At 41.6% G+C, this 20,546-nt stretch overlaps 2 protein-coding genes across 5 annotated transcripts in view; one reads left to right on the top strand and one right to left on the bottom strand.

Annotated features, from left to right (window-relative positions):
* The window catches only part of cdyl (chromodomain protein, Y-like), a 206,984-nt gene extending 202,781 nt beyond the window's left edge, over positions 1–4,203 (bottom strand). For 2 of the 3 annotated variants that reach the window (XM_059945666.1, XM_059945667.1), the window contains exon 1: positions 3,964–4,123. Coding sequence is in view for 1 of the 3 variants with exons in the window: in XM_059945665.1 (XP_059801648.1) it covers positions 3,964–4,203 (240 nt within the window). In the remaining 2 variants the exon portion in view is untranslated. Of the gene's footprint in view, positions 1–3,963 lie in introns of all 3 variants that reach the window. The other variant, XM_059945665.1, reaches the window with a different exon arrangement.
* Positions 4,204–4,271: 68 nt separating this feature from the next.
* The window catches only part of eci2 (enoyl-CoA delta isomerase 2), a 172,909-nt gene continuing 156,634 nt past the window's right edge, over positions 4,272–20,546 (top strand). Inside the window, exon 1 of one of the 2 annotated variants that reach the window (XM_059945668.1) lies at positions 4,272–4,413. In XM_059945668.1, the coding sequence (XP_059801651.1) occupies positions 4,358–4,413 (56 nt within the window). In that variant the 5' untranslated portion in view covers positions 4,272–4,357. The remainder of the gene's footprint in view (positions 4,414–20,546) is intronic. The other variant, XM_059945669.1, reaches the window with a different exon arrangement.

The following is a 20,546-nucleotide window of genomic DNA, read 5'->3' as shown; positions in this document are numbered from 1 at the left end:
TTAGTTGCCAATCACACCCTTCCTGCAACCATGTTTCACTAATAGCTACAACATCATAATTCCAGGTATCAATCCACGCTTTAAGCTCACCCACCTTTCTTACAATGCTCCTAGCATTAAAATAGATACATTTAAGATACTCTCCACCCCCTCCTCTCTTTTCATCCCTAACAATGTATTCAAATTTATTATCCTTTTCTTTCTTATCCCCTACATCTTCGGGCTGAGCGCATCCCTTCTCCATCACCTGCCTTTCCTCCCTCACACACTGTCTATTTACTTGCTCTACTTGTGAACTAACCTCCTCTCCCATGGTTTCCTCAAATTGATTCCTGCCCCCCCCCCATCTTACTAGTTTAAAGTCTGCCCTGTAGCCCTAGCAAACCTCCCCGCTAGGATATTGGTCCCCCCAGGATTCAAGTGTAACCCGTCCTTCTTGAACAGGTCACGCCTGCCCCAGAAGAGGTCCCAATGATCCAGAAACTTGAATCCCTGCCCCCTGCTCCAATCCCACAGCCACCTAATTCCATTCCTACTATGATAATTCCCAAATGATAATTTTTTTTTAAAAAACAGTTACAAGAAATCACACAGAAAGCTGTTGTATAGAATAATAGCTTGGGAATAACATACTAACATCTATAAGAAAACTGGAAAGAGGAAGAGTTGCTTGCAGTTTTACTCTGGTATGCCACGGGGATCAACATTCACCTTCCCAGCTGCTCAGGATTTATATTGATAGTGTAAATGAAGAGACCTTGTTAATATATACACAGTTGATTGTAATACAAAATCAGGACAGTTCACATACTACGATAACCCAAGCATTTCTAACGGGATATTGCCATGCACTTTAACTGTAAAGAAGTTATATCTCAAATGCAAACATGTGAATATGTGAAGTGATACATTTATATTGTAAAAATAGGAAAACAATTCTTCTTAAAAACAGCGAGGTCAAGTTTTCTTAATGTGCATAAGTTGCCAAAAGTAGACATTCGGGTACAGCAAACAACTGGGTAGGTAAATAACACACTTGCCTTTTGCTTGATATTTGAAAATACAAAAGCAAGGCAGTCTTTCTCAAATTATACAGGGTGTTGGTGAAAACTTGTTTGGAACAGTATAAACAGTGTTGGTTTCCAGACATGAGAGAGGGTTTAATTAGTGTGGAATCAGCTTGGCATGGATTCACTACTCCAAGTCCTTGGATGAGTGATTGTCTCGTGGAAAAGTCTCAGTAAAACTGACCGGCACGCATGGGAATCTGGATGAAGAAATGTGATCTAATGCCCCCCCAGTTCTCATGAGTCTAGAACCACATGGCATTGTTTCAGAATAAGGTATCAACCATTCAGATTATATAAGCATTTCTGAAACAAAGAATTGTACATCAGTTGAGCAGAATTAATGCAAGACTGCTGAGGGCAGTTAGGGAAGAAACTGTTGTGGCCATGGATGTCAACCTCCAAACATCTGTTCAGGAAGTGGTGCCTTGGTGATACAAAACTGCAAATGTTACACACTTTTCCAGAAAAAAGCATTGGGATGAAATCAATGATGTTACATTTTGTTAACATTCAAAGCAAATGGGACTTGGAATCATGTATCACAATAGAAGTTGAACACCATCACTAAGTATCAATGTGCATCCTTACCAGTTGCATTACAACTCAGGACTAGAGTTTTCAATTGGTTTTCAAACATTTTGATCACCTATCAATTTTTTTGTAGTATTGCAGTTGGTAATAATTCAAAACCATGCCAATCATAATTTAATGCATGCAGGTTAAAAAAAGATTAGATACTTAATGTAACACTATACAGATGACAGATACAAGACAGCACTGATTAAAGTTAAGATATCACACCAATAGTCAAATCTTTCTGGAGTCCAGAAAATCTAACTTACCTAATGCATTGTTGCAGAGGCTTGAACACTTGCAATTTTGCTCAATTATCTTATACTCGTTAATTTTTCGTACAAAAGATGTAGATTGAACAAAGATACTTTGAAACAATTACAATGTAAAATACCTCTTGTGGCCTATATGGCAAGTTTAAAATGTTTTAATCTGCATTAATACATGCTGCAGGAAATAAAGGCTATCATTAAGACCCTTTTTATAAAAACTTATCATTGTTCACTCTCAAAAACCAAAATACCCTGATGCTCTATGCTTCATTACAGCAAGGAATTACTGAGGCATCATTTCTAGACACCTCAAAATTAAACAAGAAAATCAAAGAATGAACAAAGATGAGGAAGATCACACCACAATAATATAACCCATCGCTATGATTTTGAAACAATGAAATTCAATAGAGTATTGATCATCTTATTCTGACCATGCTTATAAACTTCATATTCAGGTTTGACAAAAAGATGCATAGAAGATGCCCAGTATTCCTTCTATTCTTAAATCCGATTCACAGTGTAACTATCATTCTCTATTGAAACCAAGAAACTTCACTAGACTTCTATGGATGATCAGTTATTTACATTTATGGTCATAGCTTAAAATGCCCACTAAAGAACTTCCTTCCTAAACTTTAACATCTATAAATATTCTTGAATATGACAATCAATGCTACTAAATTAAACGTGACCATACAACTATAGGGCACAAGTCAACAACCTAACAGTAAACATTATGCCATACATCCAATTTTTGTCCACCCAGCTTCACATTCCCTTTAGAAATAAAGCAGAATCATTAATGATATTTCTATCTTCACTTGTATTTCCAAGTGTTCTCAACCATGAATAGGATTTGAAGTAGTACCTACATAAATGATGTTATTTTCCATCAATTATCACTAAGTACAAAGAATAAAAGTAAAAATAGTTTTCAACACAACTTTAGTTATCAAACCATTGCCTTGCTTACAAATCCTATATGCACGAAAATTCAATTTCACCACTCCCCTCCCCCCAAACACCATAAAGCATTTCATTGATCTCATCAAGTCAGGCTGGTGCAATGTGTGCTTAATTTTACATTTATTTGCAGAAAAAATAACATTTTCAATTTCAACAATTATTGTATCAAGCATTGAAGAAACCCAAAAGGTTATGAACTACTGATTGAACATATTTGATCCCACATGAACTACACACTCTACATAAACTTCTCGAGCTGCTCGTGACCATTTTTATTACTTCCATTGACTGAAAAAAAACACATATCACATCACACACTTATATTTCCAGGGTATTTTGTAAACATCAAAAAGGCAAAAGAAAAGGGAAGAGAAAACACAGAAGTTTTAAGAACAAATGCCAGCAACACAAGACTTGGGAACTTCAGGACCTGGACTCTACACCAAACTGACTACTGATCAATAATGAGTTCAATGTCGTTGCTTATATCTGCTCCTCAAAAATGATCGTTTTACCACAATCAATCCAAGAACTTCACCGAACCAAGGATATATTCTCTTAACCTACAAATTACAACCAATATCGAATAGAAAATTCCACTTAATCCAACATTAACATGAATTGGTTCAGTGGCAGATAGCGTTAATACCCCTCACCTAAGCCAAGGTGTGAGATCGTGTCTTTCAGAACCTGTTTGTCTTGTTAAGGGTGCCACCGCAAAGCTGGTTTTCGGAGCGCTCTGGACGCCGGGCAAGTTGCGGACAGAGACATCAGTAAATAGTTATAGCGCTTCTCCACACACTCCCTGACACTCCACACCACCCGGCAGGAAGGCCAATCGTACCATTACAGACCAAAAGTCAAGTCTCCTTTCAAGATGATCTCAAACAACTCTCTTCCGACCTACGGAACCCCACTTACCACTTCCCACTCCCCACTCCATTCCACCAGAGACTAACACCAGGCTCACTCCGGCAAAAAAAAATCGAAGTGGGATCGCCATCCTTCTACGGTTTTAAAGCAGGGAGCCAGAATAGGAGGATTCGGAAATCAAGGTACCTAATGATCTTTTACCGTACCTCATACAGCTCCTCGGAAGCCATAATCCTAAAGCTCAATGGTTGTGATGAAGTGCGAGGGAAGCACTTTGCAAGCCCTGCGCTCTCTCTGCCTGTCTGGCCTCCTTTCGCTGAGGGAGGGAGGGAGGGAGGGAGGGGGGCAAATGCCAATGCGCACACCGTACTGCGCAGCAGGGAGTTCGGCTCGCGCCGCTCCATGAGGGAGAGCGGACCGGAAGTTGCACGCACGCACTCGCACATCCACGCACACACGCTCCTGCCGTACCCGCGCTTGTGCGTGCACACAAAAAAAACGGACGGGGTCCATGCGAACGGCTCAAAGAGCTCGACCGGCCTTTGGTTACGTCAAGGCTCGCGAGGATCGGTTGCGTGAGCAGTGGGCGGGGCTGAGTCGATGGCCGGCGGCTTGCTCGCTTCGCCGGGCCGGTGGCAGCTGTTCCACACGCTCCGGTAAGCAACAGCATCGTTCAGTGGCTCGTCGGTTGGGTGCTGAAGTCCAGTCGGGTTCAGAAGCAGGACCAAACTCTGTTGTTTGATGTATAGTTGGGCTTGAGTTTCAAACTTTATGAAATAGTTATAAAAATGAAAAAGACGCTTACTCCTTTGGCCCAGAATCTTAGGCGATAGGATGTGTGGTCTGTGTGCATTTTGGAGAGTTAATTACCAGTGTTTTATTCCCCGAAAGAAGAAGTACGAAACGTCTATTGAAACTAATAATATTTTACCTTTTACTGTCGTCAATCACGTAGTCGAACTCTTCTCCATTTAAAAGTGACTGTTGTATGGTACATCAAAGTCAATCACCTCTCTTGTTTACCAATGTAATAACGCTGATAAAATCTTATTGATTTTCACATGCTCAGTTGCTCGGCGATGATTGTGTGGATTTTCGCTGAACTACTGGTATCCTTCATGGTACAGATTTAACTTTACTGAAATCAAACTTAAATATTGATTTCCTTTTCCTTGCTGTTTCATTCTTACAAATGCAAGTACTGTGGGTCTTTATGACTTTTTTTCAGAATACTGTAGTCTTTCAATTGCTACCGTGCTTGAATTCTCTGTTTATAGAATGTAGAACAGTACAGCTCAGCAACAGGCCGTTCGGGCCACAGTGTTGTGCAGAATCAACTAAAATAAAATACTTGACAGGCAGACCTCAGTACGTGCGGTTGGGAGACTGTAGGTCTGACACGGTGGTCAGCAGCACAGGAGCGCCGCAGGGGACCGTGCTCTCTCCTGTCCTGTTCACCCTGTACACATCAGACTTCCAATATAACTCGGAGTCCTGCCATGTGCAGAAGTTCGCTGATGACACGGCCATAGTGGGCTGTGTCAGGAGGAAGAGTATAGGAAACTGATACAGGACTTTGTGATATGGTGCAACTCAAACTACCTGCGTCTCAATATCACCAAGACCAAGGAGATGGTGGTGGACTTTGGGAGACCTAGGCCTCATATGGAGCCAGTGATCATTAATGGAGAATGTGTGGAGCAGGTTAAGACCTACAAGTATCTGGGAGTGCAGTTAGACGAGAAGCTAGACTGGACTGCCAACACAGATGCCCTGTGCAGGAAAGCACAGAGTCGACTGTACTTCCTCAGAAGGCTGGTGTCATTCAATGTTCGTAGTGAGATGCTGAAGATGTTCTATCGGTCAGTTGTGGAGAGCGCCCTCTTCTTTGTGGTGGCATGCTGGGGAGGCAGCATTAAGAAGAGGGATGCCTCACGTCTTAATAAGCTGGTAAGGAAGGCGGGCTCTGTCGTGGGCACAGAACTGGAGAGTATGACATCGGTGGCAAAGCGGAGGGCGCTGAGTAGGCTACAGTTTTCATGGAAAACCCTGAACATCCTCTGCACAGCACCATCCAGAGACAGAGAAGCAGCTTCAGCGGCAGGTTGCTGTCAATGCAATGCCCCTCAGACAGGATGAAGAGATCATTACTCCTCAAAGCCATTCAGCTCTACAATTCAACCACCAGGGGCAAGACATGTTAAAGTGCCGGGGTTAGGACTGAGCTTCAGTTACCACTCAATGCACTTTAGTAAACTATTTAAGAACTTTTTAAAAGCTATTTATTAATGCTTTTTGGGAGGGTGATTTTAGATGCATATCATATTTATACTGAGTTAAATATTGTATGTAATTAGTTTTGCTACAATAAGTGTATGGGACACTGGAAAAATGTTGAATTTCCTCTTGGGGATGAATAAAGTATCTATCTATCTAAAAGTAAATCAACCCCCCACCCCATACTAATCCCTCCTACCTCTCCAATGTCCTTATCCCTCTATCTTTCTCATTCATGTGCCTATCTAAAGCCTCTAATGTCTTTGCGTCTACCACCACACCAGGCAACGTATTCCACCACTCTGAGTTTAAAAAAAACTTGCCCCTCGCATCCCTTTGAACCTACTCCTTCTCACCTTCAATGTATGGGAAGTATACTTCCCTCAGTTGCAGGAGTCTACTGTAGAGAGTGGTGCAGACTGCCCAGTGCATCTGCAGGTATGAACTGCCCATTATTCAGGACATTTACAAAGACTGATGTGTAAAAAGGCCCCAAAGGTTCATTGGGGACCAGAGTCAACCAATCACAAACTCTTCCAACTGCTACCATCTGGGAAATGGTACTGCAGCATAAAAGCCAGGACCAGCAGGCTCCAGGACAGCTTCTTCCACCAGGCCATCAGACTGATTAATTCATGCTGATACAACTGTATTTCTATGTTATATTGACTGTCCTGTTGTACATTCTATTTATTATAAATTGCACATTTAGACAGATGTAACGTAAAGATTTTTACTCATGTAAATGAAGGATGTAAGTAATAAAAGTCAATTTAATTCAATTAGACATTTCAATCCTGGGAAACATATATTCCCTGTCTTCTCTACCTATGCCTCTCATAATCTTATGAACCTCCATCAGATCTCGTCTCAGCCTCTGATGATCCGGAGATAACAACCCAAGTTCATCCAGCCTCTTATGATAGCACATGCTCTCTAAACATCCTAGTAACCTCTTCTGCACCCTCTCCAAAGCCTCGACAACTTTCTTATAGTGGGTTGACCAGAACTGTACACAGTACTGTAGATGTGGCCTAACCAGAGTTTTTTTTTAAAGTTGCAGCATAAACCTCTTGACTTTTAAATTCATTGTCTAAGTTAAATAAAAACAAGCATTCCATAAACCCTCTTACCCAGCCTTCAGACCAAAGTTTTGTTTCTCTTGAGCTTTTGACTCTTTAGTTAATTTAATGGTGCTCTCCAGTTTTAGAAAGGTGCATCATTTTTTTTTCTTTTTCTGGTTGGAGAGCAAAGTTTGTGTACTGCGTAATGTCACAATTTATTTTCTTGTTCTTTTACCATTTCCAAATTCAACAACTGCTGACTGTTTTCTGTTCTATACCACAGATATAGGTGATTTATTCCATCGCAATTGTTTCACTGATTTATATGCTTACACAAGCTAAATAAATGTTCTTACTAGTAGTCTTTGTCCTTTATAGTACCTTGCAAGAAAATGTTCTGCTTCAACAAACATTTTTTTCTTTTAAAATGTCCTGTTGGTTTTCATTATTTTAAATTTATGTCTTCCTATTTTCATCTGATTTTGGAAATGATCAATTGGTGTGCCAGCTGTGGTTTACCTAGGGTTAACACCTTATATTAAACAAATTATTGAAGTGATCCCAGGTCATTATTTTAGAATTCAACAAATGCTTGGATGCAATCCATCCAGATCAGAAATTTTATCCATTATGAATGTGATTGGTGTATCTAATTTTCTATTCCGTGTACAGTCTGCCCTCCTTAACTGCGAATTCTGCACACGCAAATTCAATCAACCGCGAATCACAAAAACCCTGAAGTGCTCTTCCAGCACTTGTTGTTTAAGCATGTACAGACTTTTTTTCTTGTCATTATTCCCTAAACAATGCAGTATAACAGCTATTTTACATAGCATTTACATTGTATTAGGTATTATAAGTAATCTAAAGATGATCTAAAGTATACGGGAGGGTGTGCGTGGGTTATCGTGGATCAGGATCAAAAAAAATCTGAAGTTCTCTTACTAAGTAAGTCGGAACAGGTACATACTATATTTTTAGCATCAGCTAGTCAAATGTTTGTCTTTGTATATTGTATATATTTTACCTTTCTATGCATATAAAAAAACTTAAGAGCATATGTTTTAGCGCCGGGCTCCACCATACCGGGTTGATGTGGAGAATAAAAACCCAATAATTAAACCACCACGTTGCTTAGTAATAATTGTAGCTTTCATCGAGGCACAGCCTTTCTCACTTTATCCTTTAAAATTTTTCCGATCATTGACCGACGTAGCCTAATGCTTTTCCAATGACTGATGAAGTTTCACCTCTTTCCAATCACTTTATTATTTCCACTTTATTTTCAATCGTTATTGAGATTGTTTTCGTGAACAGAAACACTGTGGATTCAGATCTCTGCCGCTGGATCCTAATGTCCACCGCATTGAGACGAGTTAAATAAGGTCTTGGGTTCCGCTGGGTCCCAAGGTCCACCGCACTGAGACAGGTTGAATAAGGGACTTGAGCATCCACGAATTTTGGTATCCGCGAGGTGTCCCAGAACCAATCCCTTGTGGATAAGGAGGGCCGACTCTATTTAACACTTGTCTCATCACTCAATGTCCTCCTGTTCTGTTTCCTTATGAAATAAGGAACAAATAATAGTTTAATACTTCTCTCCATTGTTACCCATAGCTCTTTCTATCCATGTTATGTATTGAATACTTCTAAAATATTTTAATGTTATTTGCTAATTTATTAAATCGAGTTAATGTCCAACTGAAAAAGAACTGATTGATCTTAAGAAGATTTTATGACAGACAAATTATTAGAAAAACTTAATAGGGAATTGTGCAGCATTAAGGAAGTCAGATAGCAATTATAAAACTGTGATGGATGTCCTTCCTAAAACTGGATGTTACTTGGTATGATGGTCTCTTTTCTAGTGTAATGCTCCATTATAATAACATTTCGGTCAGCGGGAGACGCTTATGGAGTGAGTACTGTTTTGGATTCGCTCCATAACCTTTACTTTTTTTTAACCTTTGATCACCCTTATTCAGCTTATTTTTACCTATACCGAAAGTTTCTTTGTTAATTTTTTTTTAACATACTGCCAAGAGTTTGTTGTGAGCTTTTGAAGATTTGCAAACAGAAATGTCTCTCAGGTCTAAGGGACGAGAACCCGGACGCAATCCGAACGGTAACGGAAAGAAGCAGGCTCCGCCACAACAAACTCAATTAACTTATGAATTGTTTATGGAGGTTTTGGACAAAAAATTTGATCAACTACAACAATTTTTTAAAGAAGAATTAAAGGCTTTTCAAGAGTACATGGTTAAGACGGATTCAGTAATTAACCAGCAACAAGCTCTTATCGCGTCTCTGCAAGAAGACGCTCAGAAGCGAGATTTGACTATTGAAAAACTGCAACAGGATTTAATTTCGACCATAAAGCTGATGGAAGCCCTTAAAGCCAAGAGTGACGATTTTGAGAATCGGTCCAGAAGACAGAACCTACGTATACTTGGTCTTCCAGACGGCACAGAAAAAGATGACCCTTCGAAATATTTTGCTCAACTTTTAAAAGAAGCGTTTCCGACGATTTTCCCGAATAACCCTCCTTTATTGGATCGGGCACATAGAATTTGGTGTCGATCACTGAGTGCTACAGACAAACCTTCGGTTGTAATTGTCCGGTTCCACGACAAAGAACAAGGAACAAGTACACGACAAAGAACAACTTATACGTGCAGCTCGTCGGGCAGGAATGGTTAAATTCCAAGATTACTGCTTCCGTCTGGTTGAAGACTTTAGTCCTGACCTTTTTAAAAAAAAAAGGCTTCTTTTTAAACCGTTGATGGCTGAATGTTATGAGAAAAATCTGAAACCTGCGCTCCTATATCCTGCGAAGCTTCGAATTTCTCCGTCGAATGCTCCACGCCAGGTTTTTCTTTCAACTTCAGAAGCAAGAAATTATCTGGTGAAGAACTTCCCTACTGCTATAGACACCGGTCTCTAATAAATGAACGATTCTGATCGTGTAAGATGGTTCTCGATTTCTTAAACCAGAATTAACCTCTGGTTATTGGTGTAGGTTCATCCTATGCCTTATACTTAAGTTAAAGTGTGTTTTCGTTATATCAATAACATTTCGGCACATATCATAGCTTTGTAAACTCAACATCGAATCAGCTTCATTGCATGTAAAGATGGTGTGTATGATGACCAATATTTGTTCAAAAATGGTTTGACCATTCCTCTTTTTCTCATTAGTGTCATTCCAAAGATATGACTGGCTGTAACACTTTAAATTTCCAAGGACAGTGACCCTGTTGGTTAAATCTAAATAAAATATTTCTGATTTTCCCATTAGCATCAAGCCTTTGGTTGGGGGTAGGGACAGGAAGATATGCTGTTATCTATTAGGTCTTACAAGAAACTTTGTAAGCTGACTGACAAACTTGTTCGTTATTGCAAAGCCAATACTGAGTATGTGTCTGTTTGTTGCAGATTCTCTTTCAGAGGAAGGTGTAGCCACCTTTGCTCAACTTATCTTCACCCAGGTACCTCCTCTCAGTCACAGCAGCGACATTGATGTTAACATCTTGCAAGTGCCCTGGTAATAATAGTAGTGCTGCTTCCAATTATATGTTAACCCTGTTTTGGATCAGGGTTTAAATGATTTGTGTCACCAAGTCGCTGTGTTTTTGTCCATTATAATAACATGCCTGGGATGTGCAAAGGGAATCTGCTTAGTTGAATAGCAATTGCTGAAATTACAGATTTATGGCAAGTGACTGCTAAATTGCTCCCCACTCATCTACCGCCTGGCACTTATCCCTGCAAGTTTCAGAAGGGCTACACCTGCCCATACACTACCTCCCTTGCCTCCATTCAGGGCCCCAAACAGTCCTTCCATGTGAGACAACACATCACCAATGAATCTGTTGGGGTTGTCTACTGTATCTGGTGTTCTCAATGTGGCCTCCTGTCCAGTGCTGAGACCCAATGTAAATTGGGGGACCATGTTGTTGAGCACTTTTGCTCCATCCACAAAAAACCGAACTGCCCGGTGGCCAACCATTTTAATTCCTATCCTCATTCCTGTTGTGACATGTCAGTCCCTCCTCTTGTGCCATGATACCACTCACAGGGTGGAGAAGCAGTACCTTGTATTCTGTCCAGGTAGCCTTCAACCTGATAGCATGAACATCGCTTTCTTCATCTTCTGGTAATTATTCCCCTCCCCCTTCTATCTTCTTCAATTCCCCATTACGGTCTCTTGCCTCTTGCCAATCACATCTCCTTGGTGCCCCTCCTCTTTTCCTTTCTCCCATGGTCCAATCTCCTCTCATATCAGATTCCTTCTTCAGCCCTTTGCCTTTTCCACCTATCACCTCCCAGCTTCTTATTTCATCCCCTATGGCATCTTCCCTGTTTTTTTTAGTCCTGATGAGGTATCTTGGCCCAAAACATTAATTGTTTTTTCATTTCCATGGATGCTTCCTGACCTGCTGGGTTCCTGCAGCATTTTGTGTGTTGCTTTGTCTTACTCCTGTTATGATAAGTATGTAACTGTGGGGCAGAACTAATGAGTTTGGAAAATATTAATCCTACAAGAGTTCATCAGCTATGTTTCTATTTCCTGTAGAATTTATTAATGTGAATGATGCTGATGTTCATTGCTAGCTTGACCAGAAAGGTCAAACTCACTGCATATGGCAAAATAACAAATCCTGTCAGCAGAAGTGAGAATCAAACCAACAAAGCAAGATTGAAATCTAAAGAAAGAACTCTATCATTAACTAAGTGGTGGTAAGAGAAGCTCAAAGAGATTGAACTTTATGTTGATAACCTTGAAGTGTGGAGATTTTTTCCAGATTAGAAGATCTATTTATGATTTAGGCTCTTTTGATCCCACAACATTGTAAGCAAAAGATGGGTCGAACCTGCTTGAGGAAAACAAAGAAAGAAGGACTACTCTTTAATACTTCTGAACTGTGAATCAGCTGAAACCTATGCCACTCTTAATTCCATCCAAGTTCCCACAGATCCCACTCATATCATCAAAAGAAGTGGGGTGTCATTTATAAATCAAAATAATAAAAATAAAATTTATAAATAAAAATAAAATATAAATAAATTTGCAGGATGGTCTTCAATCAGCTTAATTTTGCAAGGTACAACCTTGTACAGAAACAGAAAACCTACAGCATAATACAGGCCCTTTGGCCCACAAAGTTGCGCCGAACGTGTCCCAACCTCAGAAATTACTAGGCTTATCTATAGCCCTCTATTTTTCTAAGCTCCACGTACCTATCCGAAAGTCTCTTAAAAGACCCTATTGTATCTGTCTCCACCACCATTGCCAGCAGCCCATTCCACACACTCACCACTCCGAGTAAAAAGCTTACCCCTGACATCTCCTCTGTAGCTACTCCCCAGCACCTTAAACCTGTGTCCTCTTGTGGTAACCATTTCAGCCCTGGGAGAAAGCCTCTGACTATCCACATGATCAATGCCCCTCATCTTGTACACTTCTATCAGGTCACTTCTCATCCTCTGTTTCTCCAAGGAGAAAAGGCCGAGTTCACTCAACCTATTCTCATAAGACGTGCTCCCCAATCCAGGCAACATCCTTGTAAATCTCCTCTGTAGCCTTTCTATGGCTTCCACATCCTTCCTGTAGTGAGGCAACCAGTACTGAGCACAGTACTTGAAGTGAGGTCTGACCAGGGTCCTATATAGCTGTAACATTACCTCTCGGCTCCTAAATTAAATCCATGATTGATGAAGGCCAATACACCGTATGCCTTCTTAACCACAGAGTCAACCTGCGCAGCTGCTTTGAGCATCCTATGGACTCGGGGCCCCAAAATCCCTCTGATCCACCATGCTGCCAAGAGTCTTACCATTAATACTATATTTTGCCATCATATTTGACCTACCAAACTGAACCACTTCACACTTACCTGGGTTGAACTCCATCTGCCACTTCTCAGCCCAGTTTTACATCCTACAATGTCCCGCTGTAACCGCTGACAGCCCTCCACACTATCCACAACACTCCCAACCTTTGTGTCATCAGCAAACTTACTAACCCATCCCTCTACTTCCTCATCCAGGTCATTTATAAAAATCACGGAGAGTAGGGGTCCCAGAACAGATCCCTGAGGCACCCCACTGGTGATCAGCCTCCATGCATAATATGACCCGTCTACAGCCACTCGTTTCTTTCTGTGGGCAAGCCAGTTCTGGATCCACAAAGTAATGTCCCCTTGGATCCCACGCCTCCTTACTTTCGCAATAAGCCTTGCATGGGGTACCTTAGCAAATGCCTTGCTGAAATCCATATACGGTACATTTCTCAGGATCTTCTCCATCAACTTACCAACCACTGAGGTAAGACTTACTGGTCTATAATTTCCTGGGCTATCTTTACTCCCTTTCTTGAAAAAAGGAACAATATTCGCAACCCTCCAATCCTCCGGAACCTTTCCCGTCCCCTTTGATGATGCAAAGATTATCGCCAGAGGTTCAGCAATCTCTGCCCTTGCCTCCCACAGTAGCCTGGGGTACATCTCATCCAGTCCCGGTGACTTATCCAACTTGATGCTTTCCAAAAGCTCCAGAACATCCTCTTTCTTAATGTCTACACTACATGCTCAAGCTTTTCAGTCTGCTGCAGGTCATCACTACAATCACCATGATCCTTTTCCATAGTGAATACTAAAGTAAAGTATTCATTAAGTACCTCTGCTATTTCCTCTGGTTCCATACACACTTTCCCACTGTCACACTTGATAGGTCCTGTTCTTACACGTCTTATCCTCTTGCTCTTCACATACTTGTAGAATGCCTTTGGGTTTTCTTTAATCCTGCCCACCAAGGCCTTCTCATGGCCCCTTCTGGCTCTCCTAATTTCCTTCTTAAGTTCCTTCCTGTAGTCTTTTAATCTTCTAAATCTTTAACATTACTTTGCTCTCTGAACGTTTCGTAAGCTTTTCTTCTTGACCAGCTTTACTATGGCCTTTGTTCACCACGGTTTTTGTACCTGCCATAACTTCCCTGCCTCGTTGGAACTACCTCTACAGAGCTCCACACAAATATCCCCTGAATATTTGCCACATTTCTATCGTACCTTTGCCTGAGAACTTCTGTTCCCAATTTAAGCTTCCAAGTTCCTGCCTGATAGCCTCATAATTCCCCTTACCCCAATTAAATGCTTTTCTAACTTGCCTGTTCCTATCAGTCTCCAATGCTGTTGTAAAGGAGATAGAATTATGATCACCATCTCCAAAATGTTCTCCCACTGAGAGATCTGACACCTGACCAGATTCATTTCCCAATACCAAATCAAGTACAGTTCCTCCTCTCCTGTAGGTTTACTTACATATTGTGTCAAGAAACCTTCCTGATCACACCTAACAAATTCCACCCCATCTAAACCCCTTGCTCTCGTGAGATGCCAATCGATATTTAGGAAATTAAAATCTCTCACCAGGACAACTCTGTTATTATTACACCCTTCCAGAATCTGTCTCCCTATCTGCTCCTCGATGTCCCTGTTAGTATTGGGTGGTCTATATAAAACCTAGTAGAATTATTGGCCCCTTCCTGTTCCTAACCTCCACCCACAGAGACTCCGTAGACAATCCCTCCATGATGTCCACCTTTTCGGCAGCTGTGACACTATCTTTGATCAACAGTGCCACTCTCCCACCTCTTTTGCCTCTTTCCCTGTCCTTTCTGAAACATCTAAAACCCGGCACTTGAAGTAACCATTCCTGCCCCTGAGCCATCCATGTCTTTGTAATGGCCACCACATTATAGCTCCAAGTACTGTTCCACACTCTAAGCTCATCCACTCGTTCACAATACTTGCGTTAAAAGAGACACATCTCAAACCTTTGGTCTAAGCACATCCCTTCTCTATCACCTGCCTATCCTCCCTCACATACTGTCTCCGAGCTTTCTCTATTTGTAAGCCAATTGCCTCTTCCCCAGTAGCCTTAGCAAACCTTCCCGCTAGGGATTGAAGTGCAACCCGTCCTTTTTGTGCAGGTCACTCCTGCCCCAAAAGAGGTCCCAATGATCTAGAAATCTGAATCCCTGCCCCCTGCTCCAATCCCTCAACCACGCATTTATCCTCTACCTTATTATATTCCTATACTCACTGACACGTGGCACAGGCAAGTAATCCCAAGATTACAGACTTTACAAACTTTTTTTTCCCCCAAACCTGGTATAATGAAAACATTCCAGAGATTACAAGACCTTCTGGCAATGTAAGAAGTTTACAAGGCATAAGTAGATATGCAGAGTTGTATTAACAATCTTTCCAAAGCTGACTTGCCATGGCCAAGGGATCTCACTTATCACTGAGAATGCTGCAGTTTTCACGCATTCCAATGTTGGACGTGGTACATAACCCATCAAAGAAACATTAGAGAGGCTGCCTCAGTCGTCACCATAATGGCATAGGATTTGGGTTATATTGGCCATCTTTGGCAAACTTCTGGATTTTCATGAACATCATGTCTTTAGTGCAGTCATTATTCCTTCATTTTATTGATTTGAAATCTAAGTAACATGCTAACAATGGTACTCAAGGTGTTGTTTCTCAAGGTGTGGATTATAACAAGTAAGGTGGATGATCTTGTTGCACTATTACAGACTGCCAGGTATGATGTTGTGGCCATCACTGAATCGTGACTGAAGGATGGTTGTAGTTGGGAGCTGAATGTCCAAGGTTGCACGTTGTATCGGGGGATAGAACATAGAACAGTACAGTGCATTACAGGCCCTAATAGAAATAATAGGAAGGCAGAGGGCGAGGCGTGGCTCTTCTGGTAAAGAATGGCATCAAATCAGTAGAAATATGTGACATAGGATCAGAAGATGTTGAATCCTTTTGGGTTGAGTTAAGAAACTGCAAGGTTAAAAGGCCCATGATGGCAGTTTTATACAGGCCTCCCAACATTGGCAGGGAGGTGGACCACAGATTACAACAGGAAATAGAAGAGACATGTCAAAAGGACAATGCTATGAAAGTCATGGGAGATTTTAACATGCAGGTTGATTGGGGTAAATCAGGTTGGTAATGGATTTTGAGAGTGAGTTTGTTGAATGCCCTAAAGTTGGGTTTTTAGAGCATTGAGCTCTACTAGGGGATCAGCTATACTGGATTGTGTGTTATGTAGCGAACCGGAGCGATTAGGGAGCTTAAGGTAAAAGAACTCTTGGGAACTAGTGATTTAGATTTAGATTAGATTGTGAGGACACCCAGTCCTCGTTTATTGTCATTTAGTAATGCATGTATTAAGAATGTTCCTCCAGTATGATATCACAAAAACACAAGACAAACCAAGACTAACTTAATTATAACATATAGTCACAACAGTGCAAAGCAATGCTGTAATTTGATAAGGACAGACCATGGACACGGTAAAAAGTCTCAAAGTCCTCGACAGCCCATCATCTCACATAGATGAGAGAAGGAAGAAAAACTTATCCTGCCATGAATCTCCAGCGCTGCAAAGCTTCCCGATGCCGCCTCTGAAAGCATCCGACCTCAGCCAACTCTGAGTCTGTCCGAAAAACTTTGAATCTCCAACACTGAGCACCATCTCTGCCGAGCGCTTTGATCCCGGCCCTGGCCGCCAAGCAACAGGCAAAGCCAAGGATTCGGGGCCTTCCTCTCCGGAGATTTCTTGATCGCACAATAGCAGCGGCAGCAAAACAGGTATGTCAGGAGTTTCACCAGATGTTCCTCCATGCTTCTCACATCTGTCCCCATCAAAGCAGGATTGTGCACGGCCCCTACTTACAGATAACAGATATTCATTCCTGGAGTGGCCGCATGCTCTGCCGTCACGCCACCATTTTTACGCCATTTATGATCACAATATGATTGAGTTCAACTTGAAATTTATTTCAGTGGAATAAGGGAAGTCACAGTGGCATGAGGTAGGAGTTGGCCAAAGTAATTTGGAAGGAGCTGCTGACAGGGATATCAGCAATGGCGTGCATTTTGGGGGGAAATGAGGAAGGTGCAGGACATGTGTATTCCAAAAATTAAGAAATACTCAAATGGCAAAATAGTACAACATTGAGATTATAGTACAACCACAGAGATTGTGGTGGCAATAGAAATGATCTTTCAAAAATCATTGATCTCTGACATGGTGCCAGAGGGCTGGAAAATTACAAATGTTACTCCACTCTTTAAGAAAGGAGGAAGGCAACAGAAAGGAAATTATAGACCATTTAGCCTGACCTCAGTGGTTGGGAAGATGTTGGAGTCATTTATTAAGGATGAGGTAATGGAGTACTTGGTGACACAGGGCAAGATGGGACAAAGTCAGCATGGTTTCCTTCAGGGAAAATCCTGCCTGATGAACCTGTTGGAATTCTTTGAGGAGATTACAAGTAGGATAGATAAAGGGGATGTAGTGGATGTTGTATATTTGGTCTTTCAGAGGGGCCTTTGCAAGGTGCCACACATGAGGCTGCTTACCAAGTTAAGAGCCGTGTCATTATAAGTAAGTTACATGGTTAGAGCATTGGCTGATTGGAAGATGGCAGTGAGTGGGAATAAAAGGATCCTTGTCTGGTTGGTTGCCAGTGATGAGTGGTGTTCTGCAGGGGCCAGTGTTGGGACCACTTCTTTTTATGCTGTATATAAATGATTTAGATAAAATAGATGGTTTTGTTGCCAAGTTTGCGGATGATATGAAGATTAGTGGAGGGGCAGGTACTGTTGAGGAACCAGGTAGGATGCAGAAGGACTTAGATTAGGAGAATGGGCAAGAAAGTGGCAAATGAAGTATAATGCTGGAAAGTGCATGGTCATGTATTTTGGTAGTAGAAATAAATGTGTGGACTATTTTCTAAATGGAGAGAAAATCCAAAAATCTGAGATGCAAAGGGACTTGGGAGTCCTTGTGCAGAACACCCTAAAAGTTAACTTGCATGTTGAGTTGGTGGTGAGGAAGGCAAATGCAATGTTAACATTCATTTCAGGATGTCTAGAATACAAGAGCAGGCATGTAATGCTGGGGCTTTAAAAGATACTGGTGAGGCATCGCCTTGAGTATTGTGTACAATATTGGGCTCCATCTCAGAAGAGATGTGCTAGCATTGGAGAGGATCCAGAGGAGGTTCACAAGGTTGATTCCAGGAATGAAAAGGTTATCATACGAGGAACTTTTGATAGCTCTGGGTCTGTACTCACTGGAATTTAGGGGGTGGAATCTCATTGAAACCTTTTGAATGTTGAAAGGCTTAGACAAAGTAGACGTGGAAAGGATGTTTCCCATGGCGGTAGAGTCTTGGACAAGCGGGCACAGCCTCAGGATAGAGGGGTGTCCATTCAAAACAGAGATGTGGAGAAATTTCTTTAGCCAGAGGTTGGTGAACTTGTGGGACTTGTTGCCATGTGCAGCTGCAGAGGCCAGGTGATTGGGTGTATTTAAGGCAGAGATTGTTAGGTTCTTGATTGGACATAGGATCAAAGGTTATGGGGAGAAGGCCAGGAAATGGGGTTGAGGAGGGGGGAAGTAAAGGATCAGCCGTGATTGAATGGTGGAGCAGAGTTGATGGGCCAAATGGCCTGGTTCTGCTCCTTTTTCTTGTGGTCTTATGGTCTTGTACTTCGATTTACCTGGAAAATCATAAAGTGGTGAAAATTGTCATTAATGCAGAGTACTTTTAGAAACAAAGATCCTAATGTCCTGCTCTGTTTGACTAATGTTGATCCTGAGTTCTCATCTAGGTTCTCAACCCATCTCACTCAAGGTGAGAGATTCTCTGGTATTCAGAAGAGATACAAAAAGGCATGAAAGCAGATAAAGACACCAGCTGAGACTCAAGCTTTGAATTGGACCTATCAGCTACCTCAAAGAGAAATGCTCTGTCCTTGAAATTGAGAAGAGGGAGAAAAAAACATAAACACAAGTGAAAGTCCGCCTGGTTTCCTTGGCTGCATAAGTCTAGGGAATACACACTCCAGTCCCACCAAACCCATGAAATTGAGACGGCTCTCCCACCCCAAACCCCGGTTTATGTGGATGCTGTGTAGTTTACTACCCTGTTACAACTCAGTGTCAAGAAATATCAGGCAGCAGACTGTATATGAAAAGAAATTATATTTATAAATCTTAACTAAAGGGTTAGTAAAGAAAAGAAAGGGGGAAAACAAAAAGGGCTCATTATAATTAAACAGTCAAATGTGTTAGACCATAAGACAAAGGAGCAGAAGTCAGCCATTCGGCCCATCGAGTCTGCTCCGCCATTTCATCATGAGCTGATCCAAACTCCCATTTAGTCCCATTCACCGCCTTCTCACCATAACCTTTGATGCCCTGACTACTCAGATACCTATCAATCTCTGCCTTAAATACACCCAATGACTTGGCCTCCACTGCCACCCGTGGCAACAAATTCCATAGATTCACCACCCTCTGGCTAAAAAATTTTTTCACATCTGTTCTAAATGGGTGCCCTTCAATCCTTAAGTCATGCCCTCTTGTACTAGACTCCCCCACCATGGGAAACAACTTTGCCATATCCACTCTGTCCATGCCTTTCAACATTTGAAATGTTTCTATGAGGTCCCCCCTCATTCTTCAAAACTCCAAGGAGTACAGTCCAAGAGCGGTCAAATGTTCCTCATATATTAACCTTCTCATTCCTGGAATCATTCTAGTGAATCTTCTCTGAACCCTCTCCAATGTCAGCACATCCTTTCTCAAATAAGGAGCCCAAAACTGCACAGTATTCCAAGTGAGGTCTTACCAGTGCCTTATAGAGCCTCAACATCACATCCCTGCACCTATACTCTCTTCCTCCAGAAATAAATGCTAACATTGCATTCGCCTTCTTCACCACCGACTCAACCTGGAGGTTAACCTTAAGGGTATCCTGCACGAGGACTCCCAAGTCCTGTTGCATCTCAGAACTTTGAATTCTCTCCCCATCTAAATAATAGTCTGCCTGTTTATTTCTTCTACCACAGTGCATGACAGTACACTTTCTGACATTGTAATTCATTTGCCATTTCTTTGCCCATTCCCGCAATCTATCCAAGTCTCTCTGCAGACTCTGTTTCCTCAACACTACTGGCCCCTCCACCAATCTTTGTATCATCAGCAAACTTAGCCACAAAGCCACCTATTCCATCATCCAAATCGTTGATATATATCGTAAAAAGAAGCGACCCCAACATGGACCCCTGTGGAACACCACTAGTAACTGGCAGCCAACCAGAATGGGATCCCTTTATTCCCACTCTCTGTTTCCTGCCAATCAACCATCGCTCTATCCACGTATGTAACTTTCCCGTAATTCCATGGGCTCTTATCTTGTTTAGCAGCTTCATGTGCGGCACCTTGTCAAAGGCCTTCTGAAAATCCAAATACACGACATCCACTGCATCTCCCTTGTCTAACCTACTTGTAATTTCCTCAAAAAATTTCACTAGGTTTGTCAGGCAGGATCTTCCTTTAAGGAAACCATGCTGA

Source organism: Hypanus sabinus, chromosome 20, assembly GCF_030144855.1.
Source record: "Hypanus sabinus isolate sHypSab1 chromosome 20, sHypSab1.hap1, whole genome shotgun sequence".
In the NCBI taxonomy this organism is placed as follows: Eukaryota; Metazoa; Chordata; class Chondrichthyes; order Myliobatiformes; family Dasyatidae; genus Hypanus; species Hypanus sabinus.
This window is presented reverse-complemented; position numbering and strand designations above follow the sequence as displayed.